The sequence below is a fragment of the Melitaea cinxia genome, chromosome Z, assembly GCF_905220565.1.
Source record: "Melitaea cinxia chromosome Z, ilMelCinx1.1, whole genome shotgun sequence".
Taxonomy (NCBI): domain Eukaryota; kingdom Metazoa; phylum Arthropoda; class Insecta; order Lepidoptera; family Nymphalidae; genus Melitaea; species Melitaea cinxia.
The window spans coordinates 11,718,844-11,746,655 of NC_059424.1; the positions used below are offsets into that span (position 1 = coordinate 11,718,844).

The window sequence follows — 27,812 nt, forward strand, 5'->3', positions numbered from 1 at the left end:
TGTCGATTTAACAGGTTATATGCACATAAAACAAACTTAAGTTGATTTGTCGACGATTTGTTGATTTGATTGTTGGACGAAATAAAAAACTTAAAATAAAATCATAAAAATAAAATTTATTTGTCTATTAAACAAAGGACAAAATTGTCCAAAATGGATTTTATAAAATAATTTAACGTTATAATCTTAGCAATATATGTATAGAATGTTTTGATATCGTTGAATGTATTGACAGTCGCAGTTTATTCGATAACATACAATCATTAGGAAAAACCTTCATCCCATACCGATGTTGTAGGAACCTGAATTAGTATAAATGTAAGAACGGTTCCTTGAATGATATTCTCTTATAATTTAAGGTTCAGATAGTAAAATACCTGTACTGTAAACTATATTTGAAATTACATCGTAAGGTACTTTCAAATGCAAAGGGAACGTATGCATTACCCATCGCCATACAGCATTTATTCTAAGCCTATGGCATAAGATCAGTAATTGACATCTTTTAAAGGTAGGCAGTGTAGTGCAAAACGTTTAATAATTCATACAAATGTGATTTTTTTTATTATTAAAAATAGTTGTTTACTACAAAATATCATTTGAAAAAACATTCAAAAGTTGTTATTAGTTCGGTGTGAGTGTCTGTGGGTAAATGTATTTTTAATTATTTGATTTTTTCAAGTTCTTATAAAATGTCTACTACTTAAGATATTATAAATTAGTGTTTCATAATTATGCACTATTACGAATTTATATTAAAAACATACGTAAACTTGCTTACTAGCGTTATTAACAGGTGCAGAGCTAACCTAATTGTAATAATTTAGTTTGAACAATTGATTAACACGTGACTTTATTGGTTGTTAAATTATACTTCGCTATATGTATGTTTCATATTCAAGTTAGCGGACTTTTAATATAATACACACACCGGCATATTTAGCGGAACATAAAATAAAGTTTGATATCAGTATCATATAAGGTTGCTGGCTGGTTTATACGTCATCTAACTTAAAAAGAAATATTTTCAATTTAAGAAAACAATTGAACATCACATTTTATGCAATTGTTTTAATTTTATTCAAATACACCTTATCTGAAGCGAACTTCGAGTATTTCTTCCTTCTGAGTTTGATTTAAAAGTTCATTGAAATGCTGTTTTTTGTTAGTTTTTTTTTAATTGCGTATCTTTTTGGAGTTGAGGACTGAATTATGCCTGACTTAGCCCCAACGGAAATTGCCAAGGCACTCGAAATGCGAAGAAATGGTCAAACGTACAGAGTGATATCCAGAGATCTTCGTCGACCAGTTTCAACGATCCATCGCAGTACCCAACGGTTCAGGGAGACCAGTACTTATGTAAGAAGCGCAGGACAAGGCAGATAAAGACGCACTTCGAGTAGGGATGATCGTTTCATTCGGCTTCGTGTACGTAGGAACCCCCGTTTGACAGCCGTCCAAGCCCGACATGAGTTAGAAGCAGTGCGGGGTGTAACCGTAAGTGAGCGTACGGTACGAAGAAGGTTCGAAGAAGCTGGTTTGGGTTCATTTGTGCCCGCCAAGGCTCCAAGGCTCGAGGTAAATCATCGTAGAAACAGGTTAACTTTTGCTCAGGAACATCGACTTTGGAACGTGGACCAATGGAGTAAGGTATTGTTTAGTGATGAGTGCATAATTCTCTTAAATCAAATTGACGGCAGGCAAAGAACATACAGACGCAAAAGAGAACGATACATTCAGACAAATTTTGAAACTACAGTTGCATACGGTGGTGGATCAATAATGGTTTGGTAGGGCATTTATTTGGGAGCTCGCACAGACTTGGTAGTGATTGACAGAGGGAGTCTGACTGCAGACCGCTATATCACAGAAGTTTTAGAAGAAAATGTCGTACCGTTTGCCCCATATATCGGTGACGATTTTGTTTTTATGCAGGATAATGCTCGGCCGCATACCACTTGAGTAACTTAAGCTTATCTTAATTATATGAATATCACTGTTATGGAGTGGCCGGCGAGATCACCAGATATGAACCCAATAGAGCACGTTTGGGACTTGCTGAAAAGAAAAGTTAAGTCCAGAATTCCAGCTCCTGCCAACGTGGGTGAACTGCGAATCGCCGTAGTTGAGGAATGGCGGAGACTATCCCAGGAGACCATCGCTAACATCATTCTCAGTATGCCTAGACGGGTAGAAACTTTAATAAGAGCACGTGGAGGAAATACGCGATATTAATCACCATTTTTCTAATTTCATTAATTGTTATTTTAATATTAATTTTCACTTTTCCCGCTTACATGAAAAGTTCAAAAATGTACCATTTTTTCACAAATAGCCTTTACTCGCAAAATCTGTTCTTAATGTGATCTCATTTTAAGAAAAACAAATGAAACTTTAACTAACAAAAGAAATGTAGTAAGTAGATTTTAAAATAAAACCATATATTTTTTAATTATAGACCTTTTTTTGTGTTCCGCTAAATATTCCGTGTGTTTATTATACCTGAAAACCCGCTTTGGTTGGTTACCCCGCGTCTACGAGATAAAGTACCGCACGCGTGGCGTAACAGCGAATTTGCAATTCTTACTGCTTTTACATACATTTAGGTAAACGATATTTAATAAAAAAAAGTTATTTGGACCTTATGCTTTGTTTTAACTTAATAAATTTGTGTGTTGAAACAAAACGTTTAGAAATTTAAATCTAATATACTTTACTTTGTCTATCGTTTTATTATATCGGAACAAAGATTGACTATATATGTAAAGCGATACGGTCACTACAATCGCATATGCGTATCGTAAACTTAGAAAAATCTATTAACAAAAACAGATAACAGGATAGGAGTTACAAAAGTACTCTACAAATGTATTATACATACGATAACAACAAAAACTTCGATGAGTAATTTAATTGCAGATTTTCTATATGAACTATTCCTTACCTAGACATCGGAGGATTATACACGATGATGAAAATCGTAAAATAATAACGCTAATAAAAGAAAATCGATATGATGAGCGTCGTCAACAGTTCTCCGGCGAAAAAAAGCTACCTTCGCATACGATTCGGGTAAAAAGTTCGGAACTATCGCCATCGTAAAAAAAATATAATCATTGCGTCACATCAAAATCGTGATTGTCACAATTATATCTTGGTAATTTTTTAATTAGGTATTTATCAAAACTACATTAAAGACGCTTCATTCAACTATTGCCTTAAATATTAAAAAACTTACGAAAAAAAAAAATGTATATATTAAAAAAATCGGTAACGCGGCGTCGGTGTTATTGGACAGTTTAAAACAGCAAATCGTTTTGTTTATTCATAGCGAGAGTGTGAGAGTATCGCGACGGTGTGTGTAGTAGTACAAGTGTAGTGTTCGCGTTTAATGTTTGACGTATGTGTAGATGACAATGCCGGCGAGAATGAATCCGAAGGTGATGGTGAGTGGCTTGTATAGAGACCTCTTGAGCGCGTGCCACCGCTCGGTGTCGCGAGCGCGCTTCTTCATGGACGACACGCGCTCGGCCAGCTCGCGGGTTCGCCGCCGCCTCAGCGTCTCGCCACCCTCACCGCTGCAACATTACACATTTGCTTAGAATATTACATAAACACCATCCAAAAATAAAAGGCTTATTATGTAAACAAACCCCTTTCTTTTTTAATAATTATGTAAGTTTATCATATCGTAGTTTTTGTCTATTTATAATTGATTTTTACTCCTTAATTTGTGCACACCTTAACCGCTGCTACTGTATCGTGTCCAGTACCCAAAGGTTATCTGGAAAAAATCGCTATTTAGCGATAAGATCGCCTTTGTACATCTTGTATTGTATCTTTCTTTATATGTGTCTGTATTTCGGTGTACATTAAGAATAAATAAATAAAAATAAATAAACCCCTCACCGGAAGAAAAATACGCATACCCTGTTTAATGTGTACCACACAATGCCTACTAGACAATTATTGTAGCATCTGGGTAATAACATGAATTAAGATTATTTTTGTAATTATACGTATATTTCATCGTCAAACTAATATTTTTAGCAGAAAACCGAATTCGCTGTAACCTCAAATTTACAAGTGACATTTATCATTACTCTGTCTTGTCTTTGATTTTTAAGGCTGGGACGTTATTTCATATCGAAAAAAAGTCAAGGTCAGTGATTTTAAAAAAAAATAGCGTTTTAGCTCGAACTTTTTATAAAAAATAATAATTTAAAACGGCCACTATAGTTAAATAGTGTCTTACTTAAAACGACTCTGAGAGAGGAGTTACTTAACTTTTTTATTAATGACCGTACGCCTTTATCTGTGGTAACGTTTGTTTTAAATCTCCTTGAAAATACTTTTAGTGTTTCATGCATATTATTTATTATATTATAAGTTATTATTTCAGTATTTTTAGTTTTTATTTATTTTTATGTGTTCAGTTTATTATTTTTATTTATTCGCATTGTTAGCAACATATAAATGATCATCGTTAAGTCGAATCAAACTGAACCAAATTAATTAATTTTTTTAATAAAAGGGACTATGTGATTGTGTTTTTATTATCTTTATTATTATTATTATTTTTTTTTTATATTTTTTATTAATTTTTTATGTTTTTTTTCTTATTTTTTTTATTTTATATCCTTTTTTTATACGTTCAGTGTGTTCTTGTAGCGTTTGACGTCTGATGTCACCAATGCAGGCTCTGACAGAAGAACAGCGCCTTAGCAGTAAATATTTGCTGCTAAGCAATGCTGAGACCTGGTTGGCCTTCTTGAATTTTTTTTTGTTTTTAAATTTTTAATCTTGCCGCTGTAATCGTTTTCCTCTTTTTTTTTTCTTTTAATTTATTGCTTTGTTTTATGTGTCATCTAATAGCAAATACTTTTTTTAGAGTTGTTACACGATAGTGTGGAGTCCTAGTTAAGGCAATGTGGCTTGGCAGGCTAATACAAATAGACTTTAAATATTGATTAACATTTCGCTGTACTTTCATTCCTTTCTAAGTAGAAGTTTTTTAAAATTAGATATTAATTACAACCCGAACGAAATGGCGATGCATGAAAAGGCTGTCACAACACAGAGTAACCTAAAATACCAAAAAGTACTTTCGGAAATCTAATTTCAAACGCGCATGCGGGCTGCACCCTGCTAATGTTGCTAGTCTAATATCGTTCAGTTTATCAAAAAACTATTTGTATCCAAAAATTACAGGAATATATATATATATATATATATATTTTAATCAGATAATTTTATATGGATTTCCTAGTATAAAAGTAAATTTACCGATATCGACATTTATCAAGATACATCACAGCACTATAGTAGTCTATAGTTACCCATTCCGCCATATTTGTTTACACAATAGGACTTTTATTTTTGGATGGAGTTTACCTCATTGCACACAACTTTGAAACAATTTGAATCAAACAGCCATTTAAAATTGCAGGTGGTAATGTATAAAGGCAGTAATTTACAAAGTAGCTATCTCTTTCAGACAACCTCTACATTTAACTTCAGTACTTATTATTTTCAAAAAATCCATAACGGGATAAACCGCGTATCAATTAAGGATTCTAATGCTTTCTGGATATTCTTGAAACTTGAGATTATTTTTCCATTAGTATAGGTCTATAGGTAAAGGCTGCATAATGTTGCGACAAAACAACTAGTGTTGTACAAATGGGTGTCGGATCCTAGTGTTGTATGAGTATCGGTTACCTCTCGGCGATGGTGACGGGCTCGTCGTCTTCGTCGTCCGCGGAGGAAGCGGGTGAGGGGCGGTCGCGCGCAGGCGGCGTGGGCGGGCCCTCGTCCGAAGAACTGTCCGCCGAGCGCGAGTAGTTCAAGTTGCCTAGAACATACGTAACACATATTCATAATTTAGTTACTTACATTTTATTGAACTAGAACTTCTTTACGCACGCTTGACTTGGGGAGTAAGCTAGTAAATGCATGACGAGAGTGTTGCGAAAAGTGCGATCGAGCGAGGCGACGGAAGTTGAGAGATTTACGTTAATGCAGACAGAAAGAGATCGAATTACGTTTCGTAAGAATTACTTCAGTCGCGTGGTCTAAAGCACACTCGTTTTCTTCTATTCAGCTAGGTCGGCAAACAAGCGTACGGCACCTGATGTTAAGCGGTTACCGTAGCTTATAGACGCCTGCAACACCGGAAGTATCGCAAGCACGTTATGACCCTAGCCTCGACCTTCGCCAGGAGTTCTGGCTACCTTACTCACCACAGAAACACTTGTTACTAATAATTTTATTAGTTAAATCTCCTGTACATATCTGTACCATTAAAATACAGTTTATGTCACACGATGATAGCATAGTATTCTACTGATAAAAGAATTTTTAAAATCGGCGATTTATTCATTTTATATATTAAAAAATGGAAAATGAAATCTATCCTCTTTATAATTTTAATACACATATGATAATGAATATACTACATTTTTTGTCAATTATTAATATTAAATACATTTAAAAAAATTTTTGGTCCAATATAGTCATATAATTCAATATAAGAATAAATCAACATAGGATATATTATTTATATTAGGATTATTGACGTAAGTGATTTTTTTAGTTTATTGGCCAATACATTACATTTTAAAATTTACAAACGTTTTTTTATCTACAATCAATAATTTAAAAGTACAATTTTGTCATTATGATTTTTTATAGTTTCACCGTGCCTTGGAGAGCACGTTGAGCCGTCGGTCTCGGTTGTTATCATGTACATCTGATAGGGATCGTTACTCACAGTAGGGAATATATCCGCCAACCCGCATTGGAGCAGTGTGGTGGATTAAGCTCTAATCCTTCTCCTACATGGGGAAAGAGGCCTATGCCCAGTAGTGGGATATTACAGGTTGAAGCGTATAGTTTCAAATTATTATTTTTTTCTTTTTTTATTACAACTTTGTGAATTGTCAAAATTAAGACTAATACCAGCATTTACTGCAGTGGTCCCATCAATTGTTGTTCTAATGATTGGGGGTTTGATTCCTGGACTTGACATTTGTCAACACAATTGCTAAGAGTGTTTTTGCGTTGTTTTTGTTTTTGGAACCCTGAGATAAATTTCTTATCTTTCTGGGGCCCTTGAGTGTGAGGCATTTATTACTATTGTAGGGCGCATAATTAAAGAAAAAAATTGTACCAAGAGAAGCACTGGTGGGTATGGCGGGAAGGGGCCTGGCTGGGGCCTTGGTTAGAGATTCGGCACGCGGGGGCGGTGGGGGAGGGGCCTCCTCTTCTGCCTCCTCGGCAACCGTAGAATATACACTCTCTTCCATCGTCGCGTCCTCCTTCTGTATGAGAAATGCATGACAAATATATAATATTACTAATGATTTAAAAAAACTTTGTTGTTAAGAACGTTTAAACTTTAAGATTCGAAAAATTATTTACAATAAACATAATATTGAGTAGGACAAGATGAACCTTCCAAATGGGCGTGGATGAAAAAATGGAAACTATGTCATGTATAAAAATGGGCAAAAGATCATCGACACGGGTTTTGAGTAAAACTAAAATTGTACATTACCAATATCTTTTATATGCAATTCGAACTCTAGTTGTCGATTTTGAGAAAAAACACACTTCAAATCTTAACATTAATAACAAAAAACGTTGACAATATGACTACGATACTATCAAAAATTACAGACGAAAAAAATGATCTTTTGACTATTGATGACGATAACCTATGTTTTCGTAAGATTTACTTCATTGTTATATAGATAAAAATTCAATTCAAAACTTTACATTCTCAAAAAATCCAGCAAGATATGATCGTGTTTTTGAAGATCATTTGCACAAAAATGGTTGGCATAGAAAAATGAACAGCACTTAGTTACAAAAAGAGGAAATAAAAATAGACAATAAAGGAGAGTAGCTTACAATACGTATTCGTTGCTCTCAATCATATAAGTTGTCATGTGATGATATTGATAACCATGAGACATGCTACGAGGATAAAGTTTGTAAAAATCAGCCGTACCAAAATATAACTAAAACTGAATAATCTAATGCTAAACTCATATCAACAATTTCAACTAAAACAGTAATCGCATAGTCATGACTAAATCGGAAACCGGAGTGGTGTCGGTAGAGTAGGTACCATTTAGTCAAAAGAAGATATTAGACGATAATGGGGACAACTACAGAGATTAGAACTTTTTTGATACAAACGTTATTTTGGACAAACATAAATTTGCAGACAGACATTATTTAGATATAAATATTGGTAAATATATTAAAGATTAGTTTAAAATAGGGGGCTTCCAGTCGTCGAAATTCGACCATAATTAATTAATCTATAATCTATTCTCAATTTGACCACAGACTTTAACAATAAACAAGAGTGTGAAAAGTGAATGCGCGTGTGTGTCAAATACTTTGTAGTACGAGTAATGTTTTCTTATATTAATTAAAGGTTTTTTTATGAATAATTTAAGAAATATATATTGGCATTCTGCACTCCTCTATATAAACTATAAGCGTGGGAAATCATACTCCTCCGTCCGCGCAATTTTCGTAAAAAGGGGTACAAAGTTTTTAATTACCGTATAAATATTATAGATAATAAAATGGAAGAGACCAGTACTCATTATATTAAATTTATATTAAGTATGTGTAATTAACGAGATATAAAAATCTCACACTTACATAATTAGGATCGAATCGTTTAGCGCCTTCGATAATCGCCTGGTACGAAAAGCGTAGCTGATCGGGCGTCTGAATCAACCCCATACGATCCTTACGCATTTCTAAAAGAACTTGCTGAATGTTTACACTTTCCATTCCTTCTTTTTCGATCTAAAACAGATTAAAGACAAAATAATACAATACACTAAAAATAACTTTAGTAAAAATCCTTAAACTGACACGACACAAATGACGATGAATTGTATTTAAAAAAAGCAAAAATTATAAAAACCGCGTCGATACATAAATGCTAATTTTTTAACATAACACAAACAACATACGGTCCATCTGATGGAAATCGTATACCTTAGCTTTTGAACTTTACAACACTAAGAGCATTACATGCGCATTGCCGACAAACCCCTTACTAGATTGCTAGAGGCCCGGGGGAGACTCCGGGGCTCTAGCAACTATTCTTAATACAGGAACACCACACTACTTGAAACCAGTATTATTTAGCCATGATCTTCTGTAAGGTTTCCTGTTGTGGCCTACCCTATTCTTAGAAGCTATCGTTTTCCTGTCAAATGTGAAGAAGAAATTTTAGAAACATGAAATTTTTTATTTAGGTTTTTAATTGCATATATATAGCATAATATATAGCTTAAGCATTTCAGCGATTGCAGAAATCGGGAAATACTGTATGGAAAAATAGGAGGTTAGATAGTATAGCTGAAGTTACTTAAAAACGGATTGAGTAAACGGGCTGATCGAGAGCAAGCTCTGCAAACAGTCTGGCAGGTCTATCGAATAAAAAGTGAACCATAAATATGGTATACAAATATTCCAAATTGTTGTAATATGATACACTACTTTTGCCTCTCTTTGTAAATGTTATCAATTTCTCCGCGAGAGAAGCTGCGGGCAACTACTACTAGTTAAGATATAAAATAAGTCAACTCACGATAACGAGACAAGAATCGACCAAACAGAAAGTCCCGGAGCGTCCTATGCCAGCGCTGCAGTGGACCACGGGCGGCCCCACGTCGGGCTCCAAAGCGCCCGACGAGCGCACTTTCTTCAAAAATTGCAGGAACGCGACGGGCGACGACGGTACCCCGAAGTCCGGCCACGTCGTGTAGTGGAACTGTATCACTTCGCGGCTCTCGGAGCTTTCCATGTCGGAGATTCTATTACGACAAACATAATAAATCTATATAAATAATAATTAATCGCTTAATGTGTTGTTAAGCGTTTGGTTAATCCTAGTAATTTATAGAAGTTTCTTAAGACAGGAAAACTTAAGAAAATTACGCAGATTTTTTTTTTACTTAACGCTTTGACAGTTCATAAAACAGAATAATTTCTGTCGGGTCAGGAGGTACATAGTAACATACACACAGGTGTTATTTCATAATATTAACAACTTAATGTTTGCGTTATGTAATATAATAATCGCTACTGAATGGAATGTTAATGAATCAAGATATAGCAACTATCGTACTGGTATTTGTAGAACAAACTATTCCCATCAACAAATAGAGATTGAGAACGAGGGTGAAGACGCGTTCAAGAAATCTTTTTGAACGTTTTTAACGTAATAAACGAACACGTAGGTGTTACCTGGCTGCATAGCCAGTCAAAAACTTAAGATCACCTAAGATAAGATATTTAAAGTCTATGAAGACCAGTGTTAACAGTCTCTATATCGAAAGTTGAGAAATGTACATATCTTTCCTTAATTTTCATAATTATAAACTGAGTATAAATAACCCTGAAGTTGCTATGGTGGTTATTAACAGAAAAATCTTTGTAGTTATAGAAGTAAGCACTAATTATTATTAGTAGTTGAAAAACGTACATTATTACAATATTTTATCCGGATTAAAAATTTCAACAAATTTTCAGAATTAAGTGTTTTTTTTTTTTTTTGGACAGCAACATCAATAAACAAAACAAATCCTCAGTAGTCATAGAAACGGATTAATAACGAGATTTCTTCATTTTCATTATTTATTAATTATTTATGCTGTAAGCCGATTACTTCGTTTGCTAATAACATCAACAACCTTTTATCCTCACTAGGAGTAATAGCTCTCAGCTTTTAGCAACGTCATCATCATAATTAATAACTAGCATCTTGATAACTACTACTTTACTTGTATCGTATAATAGTGCGATTAATTAATTATATAATTAAAAAGTATTTGATGATGTTTAAGTTGAAAAGCATTCTCACATTTAGATTGTTCTTTATTTAGTATAAAAATGGTGTCAGATACGTTTTGTGGCAACCAAAATTTCAAGATGAGTTATATGTATATATAACATTTATAACTTGCTGCGCTTCGCAGTTTCTTTCGCATTATTTCCGATCCCTTGAAAATAATGGGACGAAAACTAGCTTCTGTGTTGTTTTGTTTTAATACAATTATCTCAGTAGCTTTGTGTAAAAGAGTGAAACAGTCATACATCATCACAAACTTTGTTTTAATAATCTGTCTGTATTTTGGCTACTGTGTAATGTAAATAAATCTGAACATGTTCCCACTTCCATACTATGATCCCTGTAAGCTTTGAATTCCGAAATTCATCACGATTTACTAATAACAGGCGACGGTCAAAATGTGTTGTACTTATTTGTCGACTTGTAATCGACTTTTTAATTAGAAAGGAAATATATAAAAGATATGCCCAAGTTAAATATTACAAGGTCAACCTTCAGAACTATACTCACTAACTTGCACCCAGGATTGTATAGAAATGTTAATCTCAAAAGCACACACGATTTTTTTTCTTTGCGTTTCGTTTGGTGTGATAACACCAAAATATCTTAGAAAGTGTCCCAACAAAGCTCCCATTAAAAGCGGAGCTCAAAATTCCAATTATAAGAGGTTTTCCATCGATTTTTAAGTTTTCCCGTATAAACAACATGGAAAATATGGTTTTTTCATACCTTTTTGTCCTGCAAACTGTGAAAAAAATATAATGAAATATTTTTCAAGAAAAGGAATGAATGGAACTTTTTTAGTACTAAATTTAGAACAAATAATTTGATTGAGTCGAATTTCTATCATAACAAAACAAATATCCGGTTTTTTGCATTTTCAGCTAAATTTTAAGAGTTAGAGAAAAGTGTTAAATGGCGAATTTGTAATACGCTTAAAATCAGGTAAGAACATTGTAACTTTTTATAGGATTTTAAACTGAAATATCGATCATTAAACATTTTCAAGAAAAAAGGAGCCTTTAGCAGAAGCTTTTTTGGGACATTTCCTGGGATATTTAGGGGTGAGAGAAAAGAACAAGAAAATGTCGTTTTTTGGCACACCCTAGGGTACATCTTTATATTGTAAGCTAAACGCAAGGGATGGTAACCGCGTACGAAGTCGGAAATACAGCTAGTTTCAAAGATAGTAAAAGTTTATTTTTTTATAAGTGGATTCAAAATTTTACCGGCGAAGTAAAATAAACGCCTACTCTTGTGTGGGAGGAACGCGCACGATCGATAGACGCTTGTACGACAAGAACCTAACAGGGACCAAGGTTAAGTTTTCTTGGCCTGATTTCCTGTAAATTAATTAAATACTCACACTACATGCTTCATTAGGATTTGCTCTTATTTCGGGGTTCCGATAACATACAACATACAAGTAGAAACGGCGACAAAAATCTATTTGAAATAGGTATATACAGTGCGCGACAAAAAGATCATGTTTGACCCTGTATGAAATAATACTCACGAAGAGGCTGATTGAAGTTCTAAAAAATAGGGGAAGACGCACTCATTCGTAAAACAAAAAATTAGAAATAAACATCAGTTTTATTTTAATTTTTACACCTTAGCGTGCTGATTTTTCGCGCCATTCAAACCACACGATCTTACTCGGAACCTATAGGTAAATAATAGCTGTCTCTTTTTAATCTTTGCAAGAATGCCTTTACTAACGGTCTTTAACAGTAAAGGCAAAAAGTTAAAAATAATATTCGTATCAAGTGTTATAATGAAAAATGTGTAGTGTGCTAAAGTTTTGTCGCAGACTGTAGGTTATACATTAAGACAAATGTTTGTCATAAGCGGGTATCGAACTCGCGATCGGCAGCGGAACAACCAGTCGCTGTGACCACTGTACTAACAACATTCTTATAACTGGTATGATACATAACGAAAACATCAGTAACGAAAATGTTATAATAGTTTGAGAATTTATAAAACTTAGTTCATATAAATGTTTAAAATTACAGGATAATCAAAACACAAAAAAAAAACAAAATCCGAAGACGCTATCTAAAAATATATAATTAAACATTTAATTATTATAATATTACATAATGTTAAATATTTGAGGCGACAGCACATCTTGATTCTCAATTGCGGGTTCAAAACAACATTAGCAGTGGAGCTTAATCATCATCAATTGTTATTTCTGAAGCATACCATGAAATAGACACCCACGGGAAAAGAGGGGGTGGCTATATTCTTTACTACCGTAGCCAAACAGCGAGTGTTTAAAGTTATTTTTAAGTATTTATACTTGGTATGTAGTTTTTATAATTGTGTTTACTCGCAAACGAAAAAAAACCGACTTCAATTACATCGACAACGCGTAACTACGCGTTATCAAAGATTACTCAAAAAGTAGTTATCAGATCTCAATAAAATTTATATGTGACCACATGACAAACATCAGCTTTCGATTAAATTAAAAATTATTAAAATCGGTACACCCAGTAAAAAGTTATTGCGGATTTTCAAGAGTTTCCTTCGATTTCTCTGGGATCCCATCATCAGATTCCGGTTTCCTAATCAAGGTACTAAACTAGGGATATCTTCTTTCCACCAAAAAACGAATTATCAAAATCGGTACATCCAGTAAAAAGTTATTGCGGATTTTCGAGAGTTACCCTCGATTTCTCTGGGATCCCATCATCAGATCCTGGTTTCCTTATCATGGTACTAAACTAGGGATATCTCCTTTCCAACAAAAAAAGAATTATCGAAATCGGTAAATCCAGTAGAAAGTTATGCGGTATAATACAACGTAGGGCGACGAAAAAAGCGTCAAGTAATAACGCATTATTAGATATAATTCGAAAAGTAGTTGTTAGATCTCAAATATTTTAAATGGTACCAATTGACACACACCACCTTTCGATTTAAAAAAAATTGTCGAAATCGGTCCACACGGTCAAAAGTTCTGATGTAACAACATACATATAAAAAAAATGCAGTCGAATTGAGAACCTCCTCTATTTTTGGAAGTCGGTTAAAAATGAAGCTCTGTTACATTTTCCGTAATATAGATGTAATATTATTATGTTGAAGACTGGTTTTTACGCATAAGTTCATTTAATCAATACACGCATTAAAAAATCCATTTGTCCAAGAAGTTAGTCTGATTGCAATTAAATTGTATCTACACATGTAATCTGCTAAGAAAAATCTAATACTTAATTCAAATACAAGTAAGCTAGACATAACAAACAATAGATAAAATATCAACATACCTTGTTATTTCATTCTATTTTTACAAGGAAAATTGCACGCGCTTTATATATAATTGCCACGCGAAATGAAATTCTATCGGCTTCAAGGAGGAAAGTTTTTATTATGATACCAAACGCCCACAACTGAAGTACACGTGCCGTGAGGTTTTAAGCAAAAAATGAAGAAATTTAATATCCTTTTAGCTCCGTTTTATTATTATATAAGTCTATACATTTATATACTTCAAAAGTTATAAGGACAACATTTTTAATAAGCATTTTTTTTATTTTATAGATATGCTAATGCCAAGCTGAAGAGTTCATTGGGTTTAACTCGTTAATTTTAGGAACTACTTGTTGAAATGATAAATTCTTTTAGTATTGGACGCAAATCGGGGATTTCCTATATTCCTTTTTATACTCACCATAAGGGATATGAGAATTTCCTATGAGTATATGCAAACGAAGTCGCTGGCAACAGCTAGGAAGTGGTATCGCAAGGCACTAGCCTACTAGTACGTGCTATCCTAGTCCTTTTAGGACTATGTTACGTTAATCTTACGTGATGCATAATTCGTCTGGCTAAATGCTAGTTACAGCTATATATGAGTTATTGGAAATGTGTTACGCGAAGAAATTTTCCAATGTTGAAAAATAACAAGTATTCACATTAATGGTATAACATTTCATGTTGAAATTAGCAATTATAATCAATTAAGGGAGTACTTTTCATGATATTTAAAGAAATTAACGCTTGTTATAAAATACTTCGCAATTAGATCATATGATCATGTAAATATAAAAACATATTTATTTTAACGAATTAATAGCTCAACAGCAATTATAAAAAATAATAGCAGAAAACTTTCGCAAAGCAATATAAAAAATAAAAAATTGCAATAACTAATGAGCATAATACATTTTATGACACGTAAAAAAATAGTTATTAATCCACATCGTATATTCTATATTTATGGTTGGAAGTACGTCAAAGGAAATATCAATATCTTTTATCGAAAAAGAATTAGAAAATTGGAATTATTAGGAATTCATTTGAACATGTTACACGCGTTGCCGAGGCTGGTTGTAAACGTGACTTTTAAAAAGATCAATATTATTTAAAAAATTTCGCAATATGCTCCAAGCCAATAAAGCATTAATTTCTTCTTAGCAAATTTTCTATAACAATGAATAAAACTTTAAGGAATCCTGGTAAACAAATGTTTCGAAACGTACAGTTTTGAAACACCGGCTGTACTTACTTACCTAAAAACACGGGTGGTGTAGTAATTGCAATCTTCTTCGCTTAATTGCTCGACGGTGAGTTTGACATCGGAGAGGACAAATTTCTCTTCTTCGCCGATACCGCGAGGCCAGTACCAGTGGCATTTGATTACATCCTTTTCGATTATCTTATTAAGCATGAGAATAGCGCGACTGTTCTGTTCCCAAACCATCAGCCAGAAGTGACCAACGGTGAAGGCCAGCGGTCCTTGAGTCAGTATATACTTGCGATTTGCACGTTCCATCTAAAAAAACAGCTGTATTAATCTTCCCTTCTTCTGTAACTATGTATAAAGATATAAATAATATTTACACAGTGATGTTTTAGTCTAAAGTCTCCAATGTGGTAGATCTGCTAAGTAATTTTTAATTTGCACATTATTGAGAAAGGCGAAACGAGATACAGGAAAGTTGTAGTTATTTTGGAAACTAACTTTTCTTAGTATGAAACTTGTTGAAAGTATTGTTATTAGATATTAATTGCTCAGAAATACTAACAAAATTTATATTGAATATAATATTTTAAATCAATATCCTAAAATGAAATGATGCTCCTCACATCACCCTAAGGGAATAAATTCTTGTTACAGGTAATCAAGGGGCAGCTTCCCACCACAGGCGACAAATGGGAGTGCGTAGGAGGTGCAGCTTAATCCACCTCCAGTAACGCCCCTGTGCCCTTGTCGAGCCGGTATGGAAACCCAGTCCTGCTAGACACGGCGTCGTCGGGATTGTTGAGAGGTGAACCGGACAGTCCCCATGGAGGAGAAGTCTGGACTTTTCGCCGAGGCCAGCCTGTCACTAGAGGGATCCTGTTGCCTGCAGATCCGGGACTCTCCAATTAAAGCGGCTGAACGCTCCCGCAGGGGTTAGATCGGTATGGCACCCCCAAGTGCTGACGCCGACATACGGTCTAGGACTGCCTACCCGAACGTCCTGGATATCACCCGTAAATGGGTGCCCCTGCGATACCAATTAAAAAAAAAGAGGATACTGGCGTCTGCAACACAGTACTGCTAGTCAAGGAGACTGGGAAATCTATTTATTGTATGAATTATGTGTCCAATAAAGATTATTATTATTATTATCCCTTTCGACGTCAATTTTTGGGCTCCAACTGGCCTGTTTAACTTGCCTGTTGTATCTAAGTAAAATATACCAATATACAATCGTTACAGCAATAAAAATAGATATGTGGCACAACATGTCAATCATTTAAGAGCCAAGTGTACTATACGATTCTATCGATTAACCATCACTAATTGCCGTTCTTTTAGAGATAGGTACTTTGTTGTAAGTTTGGTGATATTTGTTTCATCGCTAGTTAAATAACCGATATATTATTATTTACTTCCTAAATTGTGTTAAATTGCATGTGGAGTTTACTTCTATGAACTTTACACTTAGATTAAGTCCAATAACTGCTAGTAAAATAAATCAATAAGTATCAATATCAAAGTTTGCGGCTTTTTAAAGAGAATACATTTGTATGAAAAAAAAAAACTAAAATAAAAATTTTTTAGTTGCCATTTAGTTGTTTGTTTTATATATAATATGTTTTTAGAAAACAGATTCAATAATTTGACCTTATACGAAGTATAAAGTAAGTCAAAGCGGACAAAGAATTATCGAGATGAGAAAAAAGTTTTTATAAGAGTTTAATTTATACAATCATTAACTTTTATCATTATTCGTTAGAACGACCATAGTCATGCATATTCTTATAATTTCACTAACTTCTGCGCGCGACTTCGTCCGCGTGGAACAGATGCGCGCGCAATACTTGATCATTATTTTGCTGCGATGCTATTTTAAAACTGCGATATCTCCTGAGATACTCATTGAAATCGAATTTATAAAAGGCAATTTTATTTTAAATTAAATATTTGTAATGAATAACGTATTTATTTAGATAAGGATTAATATCATGGTTATAAAAACATCTTCGCAAATAATGCATTATTTTAGAACAAACGTGGTGAGCATAAAAAAGATTATAGTGAGCCAATCTAAAAAAGATAGATATATACTGTCGCGGACTTTTATCTAGAACTTTTAAAGAGGGTCAATTCTGTCATACATGATTTTTGCGAAATTTAACTGTTTTCACAGCGCACGCAGCGGAAGCTCTCAAAAAAAATAAATAAAAGAACCCCCGATTTTGAAACATTCTTCATTGGTGCTCCGCTCCTTTTAGTCTTAGCGTGATGATATATAGCCTATAACCTTCCTTGATAAATGGGCTATCTAACACTAAAAGAATTTTTCAAATCGGACCAGTAGTTTCTGAGATTAGCGCGTTCAAACAAACAAACAAACATACAAACAAACAAACTCTTCAGCTTTATAATATTAGTATAGATGAACAATATACACATAACTAAGGTTTTAAAAATTTAGTTTATGATACATGAACAAATAGCGGAGTTCCACGACGGGAATATGTGAATATATTTCACAGTATATTTCATTATAATAACTAAACCGCAAAAGTATCACATAATAGGTTAAGAAAAATTCTTAAAATTTTTGCTAATTCTTAAGCTTTTGTTCTAAAAAAATAATTGAGTGAGGGAAAACTTATAAACAAAATGAAGAACAACAAAAAAAGTCACAACCAAAATGACGCTACCGAGTTTTTATCGACGCTGTTGTAGCTAAGTACTTCATCGCCTCCAATGTTTGAGATGCTATTCAAAGTCACGTTGCTTTTTGTAAGTTATTATTATTTTTGTGCAGGTTTTTTTTAAATAAAACTCTAACAAAAGCCATAAAAGTACTTTACACAATTATGAGGAAATCGAATGTTACGTTGGTGACTATTTTCATGTATACATATACTTTGAAAGTTACGAGTAATATACCTGGGGGACGGATAGAATGCATTAGTTGATTGCATGCTCGACCTCGTCCGTGACAACGGTGCACTACATTAGCTGCTGTTGATCGTTATTAATCTAGTGATATGAATGTAATACATGTAGATAGACTAGGTCAAAGTCAAAAAAATTATAAACTATGTGAAGTTCAATTATTTTTCTACTATGTGTTATTAATCACTTAATACAGTTAACTCTATATTAAAAATTATAACTAGCCTACCTAATTAAACATAGTATAAAACAAAGTCGCTTTCCGCTGTCTGTATGCTTAGACCTTTAAAACTACACAAAGGATTTTGATGCGGTTTTCTTTGGTAAATAGTCATTCCAAAGGAAGGTTTATATATATAATACATAATATAGTAGAGGAACACTGCTAGTTTTTGCAACAGTACAGGCCGGGGCGCACCGCTAATCAATACAAATAAATAAAATTAAAGTGTCTGTTTGTAATATTAAAATAACCGCTTTTTACTAAATACATATGGTCGTACGGTACATATACCAAAATAACATATTTTACAATTTTTGTCTATAGATGTTTTTGTATATAGATTACATTTTATGTCAAAAACTAGCTATGCCCACGACTTCGTCCGCGTGGAATTTAAGAAAAAAAAAAACTATTAATATTTAAAAAATGGACGTGTCTGTTTGTAATATAAAAGTAAACGCGTTTTACGTTTTTATAAAATAACATTTTTTACAATTTTTGTCTGTTTGTCTTTTTGTTCTGGCTAATCTCTGAAACGGCTGGACCGATTTTGACGGAACTTTTACTGGCAGATAGCTGATGTAGTAAGAAGTAACTTCGGGGAGCGGGCCAGGAAGAATGACGTCTGCGCTGACCCACTCCGGCGTAGACGTACGGAGGCAAGGAGGAGACGGTTTGCCCACCTCCTCCTGTCCTCGTAATAGTGGAGTCACCGGCCGATAGTCGGGGGACTTCAGCCGGCCGGACGACACGACCCCACACGTCTGTCCCACCATTGTGCCGGGGCCCAGAGGCTTCGTACGGGCCTACCGCCGGGGCGAAGTGACGAATGCTAGCGCGAACCCATCTCGTCCCACCTAGGCGAACGACTGCTCACATGTGGGGGTTTTTTAGTCAGTAGGAGTCTGACATAACCCCCTGGCGCCCCCATCTGGGAGGGTATCCACGCGGACGCAGTCGCGGGAACAACAAGTTTTAAATAAAAATTCAAATTATTTCATCATTATTTCAATTATTCAGTTATTATCGAATTTGCAGCCGTAGTGCCCAAAAGTTTGAACAAAGTTATCGAATTTGGTACTTAAATTTGTTTTAAAATAAACCCTAGACCGTTGCAGATAGATTAACTTTTTATTTTTTTCTGGATTGGCCCTGTGCCCCTCCATAAGCACCTGTGAGGTTATCCATTAATCACCGGACATCCTGTATGTATATATAGACTGCATATGTGCACACATATTATTATATATTTCTTTTCTTTTTTTCTGGAATATTTTTTTGTTACTTCTGTTATTTTTTTCTCATTATTAAGTTTTTTTTTTTTTTACGTGTCTATCTTTCGTTGATTTTTATTTTATATTCTCTTTTTTATTAAGCACATTATGTTCTTGTGGCGTTTGGCGTCTGAAGTCGCCGATGCAGGCTCTGACGGAAGAGCAGCGCCTTAGCAGTAACAATTTGCTGCTAAGCAATGCTGAGGCAGAGACCTGGTTGGCCTTCTAACTTAATTGTATTATTAAAATTTTAAATGATAATGGCCAATAAAGAACTTTTCTTTCTTTCTTTACATAAATATAGTTATATATGTGTAGTCTTGCACTAAATATTGTTACAAAGAAAAAAACATTTTACCTATTGTACGTAACATTTATTAATATTATAGTGTGTCAGTTTAAGATATTAATATAAAACGATTAAAATTATGTAAAGCTTATTCGAAGTGTCTCCATGGCTGCAATACAGTCCTTTAGACGTTGATTGCTTAAGGGGCTCCAAATTATCATGGTATTTAGAGCAAGCCACACTCTCTAAAACAGACCATAAATCATAATCCAGTGGATTAAGGTCAGTACTAGATTACGACCAGTCTTCAGCTCTGATGAAGTCCGGAACATTGGTTTCTAACTAAGATTGGGTGGATCGAGCTTTATGACCTGGTGACGAGTCTTGCTGAAAGGACAATTCTTGGTTATCGAACATGGTGTTGTTAAGGGGCCACCTCCTCAAGAATGGTATCTTGGTACACTTGTGTCGATGTTTTAATACTTTTTTCACAAAAATATATAGCTCAGTTGCTCCTTCATACCAAACACCCTACAAACTATAACTGAAGTCGGATAATGCCCATGTTGTTACTCTGTTACATAATTGGCAAGCTTTGAGCATAAATACAATCATTTAGTTCGTTAAAATATTACTCCATTGAAAAAAAAAAACTCATCTGTAAACAAAATTTTTCTGCGACCTCCATTTGCGTATCACTTAAGTAGTTATTTTGATTTTACCAGCCTATTCTTTTTTAAAATTATTAGTTAAGAAATGACCAGTTTATAGGCTGCAAGTCCTGAGTCATCTTTTAAAATATGCGACATGGTTCTAGGTGCTATCTTCACCTCCCGAGATAAAATCTTTTGCTTTCGGACAGGATTTCTTCGAATTTTTTCTCTTACTGCTTTGATCGCCTTTTTCGTACAAACACTACATGGACGGCCAGATCTTTTTCTGTCGCAAACAGATGAGGTTTCATTTTACCTATCAATAACCCGGTACACAAACATTTGACTAATACCAAGCGTATGGAGAGTTGTAAAAATTGTATTTGTCTTCATACCTATGTCTTATACCAAATGTAATATTTTGTTTATTTTTAATTAAAACAGTATTTATGGCCGGACTATGTATAACTATATATTATATTACAGAGTACCTGGATGATCGAGCTTGGCCCGGTATTTTTAGTAAATCGTGTTTTTTGGAAATCACATTTAAATACGAATTACATATTGATAAAATATAAATAATATTTTCCGATTTTACCGACATAATAATAAATAAATATGAAATGATTATTGAAATAAAAAAAAAAAAAAAAAACAAAGAGTGCAATTAGAAAAAAAAGGAAAAATAATCGATCTGGAGACATTGGATTTGAACCGTGGACTTCTCGGTCGATCCCGACCGGCTGATTTCCCAACTGAGCTATTACAACTTTATTTACATTTGTGAAATTTACCTTCGTATTCTAACGATATTGTACCCATTTTTTCATTGCCTAAAAACAGGGATAAAACGACATTTTCTAAAAATGAATCCTAGCTATAAATCCCCTGCATATTAAATTTCATGAAAATCGTTGGAGCCGTTTCCGAGATTCAGATTATATTAGGGGTTAAAGTATGAAATTGCCGATTTATACTGCAAAATTGAAATTAAGTTTTTTATTTATTTATCATATTTGTTTACCAAGTTACCATTATTTTCTATACATTGTTGCCATCTAATAGGAAGGTCAATTATGCGTTTGCGATAGAACTCTGGTGATCTAGATTGGACAAACTGTGTGAAAGCATTTTGTACTGCCTCCTGAGAAGAAAACTTTTTATCACGTAGAAAATTGTCCATCATTCATCATCATCATCTCGTGCTGTATAAGATCTTGCGTTATCATGGAGCAATAAAGGTGAAGATCGATTCATGAGTCGGGGCTGCATCACTGCTAGTTGTGCTATATCATTGTTCGGAGTTCGGCACAGTAGACATCTGCCGTTATTGCTTAACCAGATTGGAGAAAGCTATAGTGAATAACACTATGCTGAAACCACCAAAGAGTTACCATTACTTTTTTATCGGTAAGCTTTGCTTTAGGACAATGTTGCGGCGTTTGACCTGGGGTCAGCTTTTGCATTTCCCACTTACGGTTATTGTAAATAATCCGCTTTTCATCACATGTCACACAATTCGATCCAATATTCCTTCATATCTGTATCAATTCAACAAGGCAACGCAAGTTTCAACACGCGTTTCTTTCTGCAGATTAGTCAAAATTAAATCATGAGGCACCCATTTTTCGTATTTTTTTATTTTATTGATTTGCAAATAAGACGATATTGTTGGTAAGGTAACGTTAACCATGCCACTAATTCCCGTGTAGTTTGGCTCGGATCGGCTTCCACCATCTCTTTCAATTCATTGTTATTCACTTGTGCGGTCTTCCACGTGTTTCTTTCTTCAAATCAAAGTTCCCATCACGAAAGCGTTTAAACCAAAATCGCAGCAATCGTTCAGCAGTCCCCTCTCCAAACGCAACATTGATATTGCGAGCTGTTTCTGCCGCGTTAGTTCCGCGTCGGAACTCGTATTCATAAATCACTCGAATTTTCGAAGTATCCATTTTTCTTGCCTAAGCTGAATAAAAAAAATAACTGAAAGTTGATAATCGAATGTTGCAAATGTCTTAAAAGAAGAAGTACATAGGTACCATGTGAAAAAAGTTTCACTCAAAAATCTCAAACCATGAAGGTTCTATGTCAATTCGAAGTGCCTACCCTCTATTATATACTCGTATATACACAATAATTGCACATTTAATAGTATTAGATACATTTTTTTTATAAGTAAGCAGTTATGTCGCCATATGTATATATAATTATCTATTAATGTTTTATATATCACTTCAGCCGAATACAGTCCACTGCTGGACGTAGGCCTCCATAAGTTCGCGCCAAAAATGGAGTGAACTCATGTGTTTTGCCCATAGTCACCACGCTGGACAGGCGGGTTGGTGTTCGCTGGACTGGCTTTGTCGCACCGAAGACGTTTTATATTTATTTATACCTATTAGTTCTGTTTCAGTACACCTACTAAATTCTTATTTTTCAATTTCAATCCAAATTATTATACTTTTTTCTTGTTTTGTAATTTATTTTGATTATTTTTTCTGATGTACAATAAAGAATACACTCAATAGATCGGATGCTGTATATTATGTCAAATAAAACTATGACATATTCTAAACGACAGGAAATTCGCTGTATTTGATATATTTATTGTGTTGAAAACAAAAACTATTGGAGACTTGTGACTGATAAAAATACTAGTGCCTATATAAAAGGGCGTTTAATAAAAATAATGTTAAGTACATATGGTGGACTCCAAGCTTTTATACAGTGCATACTGTACACGGGTACTTAAAAAAAGAAAAACGAGTAATGTGGTCGAAAGGCGCACGGTACTTTGACATGCTACCTACTCAAAAGTGATCGTGAACAATAGATTCTTCCGTCTTTGCCATAAACCTAGATAAATAATATTTTTTCATTGATATTATCAGTGTTTTTTTTTAACCAGTTATAATAATAAAACGTTAAACTCAATTTTCTCTGCATATAGTTTATATTTTCGTGATTTCAGTATTTGAAATTACAAAAGGTTTATCTTTTCATAAGTTATACATTTCAGCCGAAATTCAGTTTTAATATTGTCTTCATTATTAAATATTGACAAATTATTTATGATGCTTAATCATTTTGTAAATGTAGCAATACAAAAAAAAAGTATTTTATGAAAAAATGCTTAGAAATTATATTCAAAAGAGTTCCCAAATATTAAGTTCATTACGCCTACGATGTTTGCTTGGATTTCTATAAAGACCTTCATATTTGTCCAACGAAAATAGATATGGTGCTAAAAAATAACTTATTAAAATATATTCTTACTAAGAGAAAGGCCACGCACATCAATAAATTTTTAAATCAAATTTAATTTGAACATTCGGCTTTTCGCTAATCGAAACTTGAACAGAATTTAAAATTTCGATCGAAAGAAATCAAAATATGATTTTCGGTCGTCGTGAAAAGAACATCGATGGCATTGGAGTTCCTAAAAAAGTTAAGCTCATGACGAACTGGTATTCCGTATCAAACGTATCCCGTACGCGTATTGTGATACTGTCCTCTTCACTCGATTGTGTTTTTCATATAACTAGGTCGGCAAACAAGCGTACGGCTAACGTTATTAATTAATAATATTGAAGCGATTACCGTAGCTTATAGCCGTGTCCAACACCAAAAGTATTGCAAGCGCGTTGCCGACCCTATATATATATATATATATATATATATATATATATATATTAGGTCCTTACATATGAAATTGGCGTTTTGTATGGTCTGAACATACAAGTCGATTTTTTGGTAAGAGATTACCGTAGCTTATAGACAACACCATGCACACCGACAGACGATTGCAACACCAGAAGCATCGCAAGCGCGTTGCCGACCCAATCCCCAATCCCCCCAGGAGCTCTGGTCACCTTACTCACCAACAGGAACACAATACTGCTTGAAAACAGTATTATTTAGCTGCAATATATAATAATCTATACAAATAAATAAAATTGTCTGCGTGTAATAAAATAACCGCTTTTTACTAAGTCCATATGGATGTATGCGTGTTGCATTTACCAAAAAAAATTTTTTTTACAATTTTTGTCGTCTGTTTGTCTGTCTGGCTGTTTGTTCCGGCTAATCTCTGAAACGGCTGGACCGATTTGGACGGGACTTTCACTAGCAGATAGCTGATATAGTAAGGAGTAACTTAGGCTACTTTTATTTTAAAATAGTATTTATTTTCTAACTCTGCAAACTGAACAATAACTTTTTTGTTAAATTCCACACGGTCGACATCACGGGCACAGCTAGTGTATATAACTATAATCCACTTCGTGGAAAACAGTAAATGATACTTCGTTTGTCAGAGTTAATACATTGGACCTTTGTGCATCTTTAAAAAAAATTTTTTCATTGAATCAACTTTTTGTAGGTACTATAAATTTGTTCAACTGCATATGGCACTGACACCCAAAATACAGCACAATATATACATATTGTCAATCCCAGCTTTTTTTTTAACATAATTTTATTAATGTGTTTTATAAACCTATTTTTTTTATCATTTATCTCTGTTAATTATTAAGATCAATTTCAAATGCAACACAACTATATTCGTCGAGATACAATTTGAACAAAATGTTGTATTATTGTTTTTGTTTTCAGTTGGTTCACACTATTCCTAGTAGTATATATATTTACTCGTGTATTTATCTTGTTCAAATTTTTATTAGTTACTAAATATACTTTATGTTCATCCTGTAAAGTTCAAATACACTTTTTTTTTAACTTGTAGCAGATGATTCTTGATTTTAATACAGTTTTTCAAGTGTTAATTAATTAAATAAATAATTTTAGTTTTATAATAGCTAAAATTGACCTAAGTAAGAATTGAAGTTAATTAATTTTCTTTCATATTACTTGTTAAAATAAGAATAAAATAAATAGTTATCATAATCTTGATCTTTTATATAAAATTCTCATATCACAATGTGAATTACAATACTCCTCCAAAATGGCTGGACCGATTTTTTATAAAATTTTGTGTGCATATCGGATAGATCTGAAAATTGGCCAACATCTATTTGCCATACCCCTTAGTTATAAGGGGGATTATGGGGGTTAAATAACATATATGGAAAAACAACATTTGCGAGGTCAGCTAGTCTTATATATAAAATTCTTGTGTCACAATGTTCGTTATCATACTCTTCCGAAACGGATAGAGCGATTTTTATGAAACTTTGAGTGCATGACAAAACAACATTTGTGGAATCAGCTAGTAATATGTATAATTAAAACTTACCTTTACTAAATTTGCATTGATATAGTCTCGCTCGCAACGATTCAAAACAACTCTGCTGTGGTCGTATGGATTTACATCCCGGTACCGGTTCAAAGGCTTATTTTGAGGTTTTTTCGCTTCAAGGCATGTGTACGAGTAAGACTGGCATTCTTGCCCAATTTTCTGCAACAATTACATTAAAATACATACCACATTTTAGAACAATTTTATGAGATAAAATAAAATAGATAAGAAAATACAAAAAAAGTAAAGTTATTGCTACGACTATTTACATATATGTATAGAAAAGGACATTAATTACTGTACTTTGTTAAAATAGTTTGTTTACTATTTTATATAAGGCAAAATATATAAAATTTGCTTGTTATTTATGAGGTCAAGGATTTGGATGTGTACAAGATATATCAGATTTCATGTTAGGATATAAAAAAAAACAACAAAATTATTAAAATAAATTGACAGAAATTAGACAGTAATGATATAAGCAAAATAGGAATTAATTATATGATTTTATACTTATTTTTAATTTACCCTCAATTAAATTTTGAATGAACCAAATAACGAGAAGTACTTTAAACTAGTATCTTGGTAAGAAGGTGGCAATTTTAAACGAAAAGAGTAATAATTATTAGTTGGGCCCAACTTAGCACTCTTGTTAAAATAAGAATAGTGTTATTTTCCTTATGGAATTTCAAATGTGTAATAAAGTATTAAATAAATAAATAAATAGCTCTAAAAACAGTGCTGTTCGTTCTTATTGTGAACCCAATTACTCTTGCGTGGCATATAACGTAAATCAACGCGTCATACATTCGCAAAATTTACCTGATAGATTATCGGCCAAGCGTTTCTATTCGCAATGTCCATATACTCGGCTTCAATATTGTGGGAAGTCATTTTTTCGTCGTTCATAACAACTATATCATCTCAATTTAGAACGAACAAAGTGTTTTCTACAGCCGTCAGCCGGATGCCGAAAAACTCGCGGGTTGTATTTTAAATGTAGATTTTTTATGGTGTTAGCTGCGTATTTTATGTGGCCTAATTAGTCAACTTTATTTTAATATGCGGTGCATCGACTTTATTAAATACCAACGCGAAACCTTCGCAGTTAACGGCAGTATTCTATCCGAATAAAGTGGATGTACCGTGCTGCTGTCTAATTGTTTTTTTTTTCTCATGTTGCCATATAACGCAATAAAAACTACCATTAAAACTGCCATTGCTACTAACTTCAAGTGAAAAATAAACTAAAATAGTCTAGATATATGTTTTTATTTAATTTAATTTAAAATATGAGAAAAATTAAATATCATAAATACTTTTGCTCGTCAAGTTACTAATATTTCAAATTACTTAAAGTCACAAATGATATATTACTCTTCCGATTATCGCAATTGTAACGTTGAAATGTTAAAAAAAGTGTATGTGTCAGCTCCGACGCATAACTAGAGTTTACACCTTCAGACCAATGTCTAAATAGGCACAAAAAAATTTAAAATAGTCTAAGAAAAAAAATTAATACCATATCAAACGTTAAATAAACAAAACAAATAAAGCCTCTCTATCCATCTCAACTCAAAAGGGTTCCGGTAATTGGCGTTAAAAAACTTAACGAGGTCCTAAAGAGCGCTGGTGCAGTGCACTCTCACCGGAGGTGATATGGTCGGCCATGGCCGGCGGTAGGCTTTCGGGGCTCATTTTGTCCAGCTAGTTCCGAGAGTCGTGGGAGCCACCGCGTTACTGGGAAGGCTGCTGCCGAACGTGGGTGGTCCGAGTGTCCATTGCCGTCGGCTGTACTTAGGGGTCAT

General features: G+C 33.7%; 1 protein-coding gene across 1 annotated transcript; it reads right to left on the bottom strand.

Moving 5' to 3' along the window:
* Window positions 1-3,332: 3,332 nt before the first annotated feature.
* On the bottom strand, window positions 3,333-27,135 carry LOC123668584 (tyrosine-protein phosphatase non-receptor type 61F-like). The gene is made up of 8 exons (XM_045602314.1): window positions 26,827-27,135; window positions 26,002-26,163; window positions 15,415-15,677; window positions 9,626-9,851; window positions 8,683-8,832; window positions 7,172-7,319; window positions 5,722-5,854; window positions 3,333-3,578 (listed from the first exon to the last, which is right to left on the bottom strand). Exons 1-8 carry the CDS (start codon window positions 26,911-26,913, stop codon window positions 3,389-3,391), a joined length of 1,359 nt encoding a protein of 452 aa, XP_045458270.1. The 5' UTR covers window positions 26,914-27,135; the 3' UTR covers window positions 3,333-3,388.
* Window positions 27,136-27,812: the final 677 nt, after the last annotated feature.

Coding starts and splice junctions, on each gene's coding strand:
- LOC123668584 (XM_045602314.1), bottom strand. CDS start 26,913: ATGAACGACGAAAAAATGACTTCCCACAATATTGAAGCCGAGTATATG. Junction 15,678..26,001: donor TCAATGCAAATTTAGTAAAG/GTAAGTTTTAAT, acceptor CTGTTTTTTTAG/ATGGAACGTGCAAATCGCAA. Junction 7,320..8,682: donor AACGATTCGATCCTAATTAT/GTAAGTGTGAGA, acceptor CTCATACAGAAG/GAGGACGCGACGATGGAAGA.